The sequence below is a fragment of the Bison bison genome, unplaced genomic scaffold (assembly GCF_000754665.1).
Source record: "Bison bison bison isolate TAMUID 2011002044 unplaced genomic scaffold, Bison_UMD1.0 scf7180017864241, whole genome shotgun sequence".
NCBI lineage: Eukaryota > Metazoa > Chordata > Mammalia > Artiodactyla > Bovidae > Bison > Bison bison.
In genome coordinates, this window is record NW_011494813.1 from 1,271,759 (window position 1) to 1,278,112 (window position 6,354).

At 33.7% G+C, this 6,354-nt stretch overlaps 1 protein-coding gene across 3 annotated transcripts in view; it reads left to right on the top strand.

Moving 5' to 3' along the window:
* The first annotated feature begins 931 nt into the window (after positions 1–931).
* The window catches only part of LOC104993635 (chromosome unknown open reading frame, human C8orf89), a 17,437-nt gene continuing 12,014 nt past the window's right edge, over positions 932–6,354 (top strand). Inside the window, exons 1-2 of one of the 3 annotated variants that reach the window (XM_010846952.1) lie at positions 932–1,384; positions 3,839–3,992. In XM_010846952.1, coding sequence (XP_010845254.1) covers positions 1,258–1,384; positions 3,839–3,992 — 281 coding nt within the window. In that variant the 5' untranslated portion in view covers positions 932–1,257. The remainder of the gene's footprint in view (positions 1,385–3,838; positions 3,993–6,354) is intronic. The other 2 variants (XM_010846951.1, XM_010846950.1) reach the window with 2 other exon arrangements.

A 6,354-nucleotide genomic window follows, 5' to 3' on the forward strand; every position in this document is an offset into this window, starting at 1 on the left:
CGGAGTTTTACAGGGTCATGTCTTATATTTAAGTCTTTAAGCCATATTTGGTTTATTTTTGTGAATGATCTGAGTGTTCAAACTTCATTGATTTACAATCCATATGAATTTTTGAATTGTTTTTACTATTTTGAATTGCTTTACATTGGAACTTTGATAAGGATTGCATTGAATCTGCAGATAGTTTGTTTTTAGTGTATAGAAATGCAAATGATTTTTGTTTCTTGATTTTGTATCCTGCAACGTTCCTGAATTCCTTTGTTAGTTCTAAGTTTTTTTTTTTCCTGGTAGAGTCTTCAGAGTTGTATATGATCATGCCATCTGAAAACAGGGACAGTTTTACTTTTTTCTTTCAAATCTGGTTGCCTTTTCTTTCTAATTGCTAAGGCTAGGACTGCCAGTGCCACGTTGAATGGAAGTTGTGAGACTGGGCATCACTACCTTATTCCTGATCTTAGAGGAAAGCATTCAATTTTTACCTTTGATTATGATGTTAACTGTGGGCTTTTCATGTATAGCCTTTTTTAATGTTGAGATAATTTCTCTCAGTTTCTTGTTTGTTCAAAGTTTTTATCATGAAAAGATGTTGAATTTTATCAAAAGTTTCATGCATCTATTGAGATGATCGTGTAATCTTTAAAAAATCTCTCATTTTGTAATGTGATATATCATTAGTCAATTTTGATATATCAAACCATCCTTGCATCTCAGAGACAAACTGCATTTGGTCATGGTGCATAATGGTAATATTTTTGAGAGAATCCTAAGCATTACATTGTCTTGTAGATTATTACTTGCTGTTGATGGAGAAAGAAATGGCAACCCACTTCAGTATTCTTGCCGGGAGATTTCTATGGACAAAGGAGCCTGGTGGCCTACAGTCCATGGGGTCGCAAAGAGTGGGACATGACTGAGTGACAACACACACTTGCTGTTGGATTTTAAATGTTTTATGTTGCCAAATACCTGTAACCTTGAATTTGAAAGGATTCATTAAAATATTTAGAAGAAAAAAGTCTTACAACTTATTTTAGCTATATTCTTGAAGGCCTCTTGCTTTAAATTCCCAAGGGTCTGTATTTACATGTTATAAGTAAACTTTTCATTTAAATCTATATTAATATTTACTTTACATGATGGAAAACAAATTATAAAAATGTAATTTCTGAAATACCTTTTTTTTTCCTTTTGTATTTTGTGTTGTGAATCTGATGCAGTATCTCACTTTCATCAGCACTGTTGAAAGAAGAAGAAAAAATGCCAGTGCTGTCTCCTGAAATCAAATGTGAGCCTTCTAATGTCACCAGAAATACCCTTGGTGGTGGTTTTCTTTTTGAGAGTAGTTGGAGGAAAGCAGTGTTAGAAACACAAAAGATGAGGAAAGGTAACTTCCATATTTACTTATTTTACTTAATAAAATATAGAAGTTGTGCCTCATTTACGTATTTACATATACCTTTTTAAGCAGTCAAGAGATGTTAAATAATTTCTGTAACATTTATGTAAGAAGGATAATACCTTAGGCTTATGGAAAAGAGAAGTGGAAGCAGATTAGAAATAACTTACTGAAGGCATTTCTGTAAATCACGATAGAAACAAATTCTGAAGACCTAAGCTTGTTATCAGTGTAGTAGTATCTCTGTTGGATCATACTTCTTTTTGTACCTAGTGTTTATTTTTAAATACCTCGTGTTGTTTTTTATATTTTAAAAAACCCAAAACTTTAGCGGAACCTTTTTGTATTAATAATTCTAACCAAAATTTTACTTTTTGAGTTATGTGGGAAGTATCTTATATCTTATAGTTGCTCACTAAAGACTAACCTGAGAACTGTCAAGCTGTATACGAATGTAAAGCTTCCCCCTTAATTTCAAACACAATTGTATTTCCTATTTACCCTGAATTCTGCCTTCCCCTTTATTGATGGAGATATAATTCTTGAAAACAGCAAAATTCAGACATTTTTTGTGTGTTGCTGTGTTTGTCAGTGTTGCCTCTAGTGTCCCAGGAAAGGTGCTCAGAAGACACCAGTGTGTCTGTTCTCCTACCTCCACATTTAATTGCTGAAAACAGACTCTATGATTTTTGATGAAGAGAAACTAATTTTTTTCCAAAAGAAAAAAATCAAAAATTGCAAAATAGCATTTTGAGCATATAACTCCAGTCCCATTAAATACTCTTTCTATTTCTGTGCTAGATTTACTTAGTAGAGAAAGCTTAAAAAATAATTCTCCAAGTTTAAAAATCATCCAAACCTTTAATCTCTTAATCTGTTTTTTCCACTCACTGTCATCATTTTGAATTTTGTTGTTGTTAACATTTTGACAACCTGTTTTACCAGTGATGTGCAAGGTCAGTCGAAGAAGCCATCTTGATACTTCAGATGTTGCTCTTTATACGTTTGGTGTGGAATTTTGCAGAGAGAAAATTGAAATCAGTGCCTGAAATGGAATTCTTTTCTCTCTCATTGCTAGCTCAGATAATCCTATATTTGTGCCTCTTGATTATCACACAAAAGTAGGAAGAAGGAAAGATTTAAAGTACCAGATACTATAAGACTCTTGAAAGTGTTTTTAAACTCTTTAAAAACTAATTTTTATTAAATAAATTTAATAATTTCATAAATTTAAATAAATTAATTTGCTTTATAATTTTGTGTTATTTTCTACTGTACAGCAGAATGAATCAGCTATACATATCCATACATCTCCTCCCTTTTAGACATCCTTCCCATTCCAGTCGCTGCAGTGCACTAAGTAGAGTTCCCTGTGCTCTACACTATGTTTTCATTAGTTGTTTATTCTATGCTATGCTAAGTCACTTCAGTCGTGTCCGACTCTGTGCGACCCCATAGACGGCAGCCCACCAGGCTCCCCCTAGGGTATATGTGTCAATCCCAATCTCTTCTCCCTTGGTATCCATATATTTGTTCTCTGTGTCTGTGTCTCTGTTTTGCAAATAAGATCATCTATACCACTTTTCTAGATTCCACATATATATGTTAATATATGATATTTTTCTTTTTCTGACTTCACTCTGTATAGAGTCTCTAGGTCCATCCACATCTCTACAAATGACTGTTTTGTTCCTTTTTATGGCTGAGTTCCTTTTTATACCATATAAAGGAATGTATAGCTGATTCCTTTTATGGCTGATGGACATTTAGGTTGCTTTAATGTCCTGACTATATACTGCTATGAGTATTGGGGTTCATTGTATCTTTTTGAATTATGGTTTTCTCTGGTTATGTGCCCAGTAGGGCGATTGCTGGTTCTTTTTTTAAGTTTTTTAAGGAAGCTCCATACTGTTTTCCATAGAGGCTGTATCAGTTTATACTCTCACCAACAGTGTAAGAGAGTTCCCTTTTCTCGATGACTTCTCCAGCATTTTTTGTTTGTAGATTTTTTTGATGGCCTTCTGACTACTGTGAGCTGATTCCTCATTGTAGTTTTGATTTGCATTTCTCTAATAATTAATGGTGTTGAGCATCTACTCATGTGTTTGTTGGCCATCTGTAGGTCTTCTTTGGAGAATAAGCTATTTTTCCATGTGAAGGTATCTAATGTTCTGGGAATTCTGGTTGACCAAAATAATGAAGGCAGAGGACAGTGATGACTCTGGGAGATCTGTGAAGCTCTCCTTCCTTCTTCTAGTATTTAGCCCCATAATGAGCTCTTCTCTACTGTCCTTATTCTAGGAATTGAAAGATATTCTCTTGGGAAAGATGTTAGCTCAATTACAGTAGCTTAATTTTATTTTCTTAATGACTGATTTAGTGTAAGTTATATACATTTAATCAAGAAATAATACAGATGGTTATAATACTATTTTAAATTAGAATACACCACAGCATTTGGTCTAGAAGAATTCAAAGAATGTGTCAAAATGCCATATTTACCAGGATTGCAAAATTGCCAAAAGAGTGTAAGTTCCACTCCACTAGAGTTTCGTAGAAGACTTCTGCATGCTGATACCGAGATGCCTCCTGTCAGGTAGGTTATTTCTACTTGATTTTCTTTTGTTGAATATTTATTTGAAGTAACACTAGTGAATACAGAGATTTTTCTGGCTAGTGAATCTAACTCTTTCTTGACAACTTTGTTTTTTTTTTTTTGCATAAGGGATTTAATTTTTTAAAATCTCAATTAGCAATTTTATTCAGTTTGACCAGTAGGTACTTTTTTCTGTTTTCAAGTAACATTGCCAGAAAGAATTTAAGAACTAACTTAAAAAAAAAAACAAAACTTTTATTGCTCTAGCATAGATTGCTCATGAGAATATTGAAAGTTTTAACAATGTAAAAAAACATGGTCTCTACAATAGGAACCGGCTTCTGTACCCTGAATAGAGAACCTTATTTCATTTCTAGTTTGATTGAAGTGGTGTGAGGGGAAATTCTGAATGAGAATTCAGCCTAATGAAGACCTTGTATTGCCATCAGATGAAATGAGTTTGTCAACCAGAAAAGTCCCACTGACTTTGAATTCTGGCATTTAAAAACATTATTATGAATACCTTTCCTTCTACAAATCACATAGCATTAAAAGAAAACTTCTTTCTCCAAAGGGACCTAAAAATTAGTAAGATAGTCTCATACCCCATTTGGTTCCTGCTTTTATTTATTTTTTCATGAAGTATGTGTTGAATGTGTAGTACTCATTCACTTTGCCAGCCTAAAAAAGATGAAGCATTTTCTTTTGTTGGATATTTATTTGTAGTAACACTGCTGAATGTAGAGGTTTTTCTGCCTAATGAATATAATTCTTTCTTGCCAGTTACTCTCTTTAGTGGAAAATGCAGATTTTCATATTTTCTCCTGCTGTAGGGAGCTTTAAAGATATCTAGTTATACATGGCACACACATAATTGGAATTTTAGAATATATATCTAGAATATATATGAGTTTTCAACTAGTGTTATTGGTCTTGTTAATTACTCTTGAAGTAAATTTTTATAATATAAAGAACTAGAATATACTAAAAATGAAAAGTTATAGTTTATATCTGAATTATGAAAATAAATAATTTGAATTTTGTAGAAAATCTGGAGAAAAAAATAAAAACAATTATTTGATAGCTTACCCATTTTAACATACCCATTTTTATTCTTAGAGCTTCTCTTCTATCATCCTCTATTTTCATGGATTTTTATTTGAGTTGTGATTTTAGTATAATTCCAATTTTTTATTCTGGCCCTTTTTACTTAATATTACATGTGTACAGTTTTTCCATATTACTACATAATCTTCAAACAGTCCTTACTGGCCACATTATAAAATATTTCTTTGTTAGATTCATAGTTTATTTAATTTTATTTAATTTTCCTGTCATTGCTTTGACTTTTTTCACTTTGTAAATGACACCATAAATGAACAATAACACACATAAAGCTTTTGCCATTGTTTTTAATATCATCTGAGGACAGACTGTCAAGCTATAAAATATAAAAACCAAAATCATTCTTTCTGAAGTGAGGTTATAATGAAATAAGGCAGATAGTGAAGGACAGGGAAGCCTGGCATGCTGTAGTCCATGGGGTCACCAAGAGTTGAATGCAACTTAGCCTGAACAAATGCAGAATCAGAGAGGGTAGAAGAGAGACAGTGAGTTGCTAGTGGAGCAGATGGTAGCAGTTAAAGAGGATGGATGGCGGGGATGTAGAAAGAAGAGAGACCATTGAAAACATGCATGTGAAAGCTACTGAAGGACAGTGAGTTTCTTTTATTATCAAGATACCTGTTTCCCTGACACTCAGCTCACCCTTTGAGTAAAAGTGTGTAGGGCTGCACACTTGGCCTTGTCTCAGTACAGACCAGTCTTCTTTCAATCACATGACCATCTTAAAGAAACTGCAAACCCAGAAAGCATCCCCTGAATTAACCCATTTGATTTTTAGATTTTAAGTCTTCATTTGGCTTCCTACCTTTTTCATCGGATTTCAGTTCATTATTTTTTTCATTTACAATTTGGCTGTATGTGAAATGATTTCTTAATATTTTACATTAACTTGAGTGTGAATTTACTTACTTTAATGAAGAATAATTTGAATATATACATTCATGTTATGACAAGTGTTCTTCAGACACAGAATGGAAGAGTGGTGGCTAAGAACCATGCTGTTTACGAAGTGCTTCAGATCAGATCAGATCAGATCAGTCACTCAGACGTGTCCGACTCTTTGCGACCCCATGAATCGCAGCACACCAGGCCTCCCTGTCCATCACCAACTCCCGGAGTTCACTCAGACTCATGTCCATCGAGTCAGTGATGCCATCCAGCCATCTCATCCTCTGTCGTCCCCTTCTCCTCCTGCCCCCAATCCCTCCCAGCATCAGAGTCTTTTCCAATGAGTCAA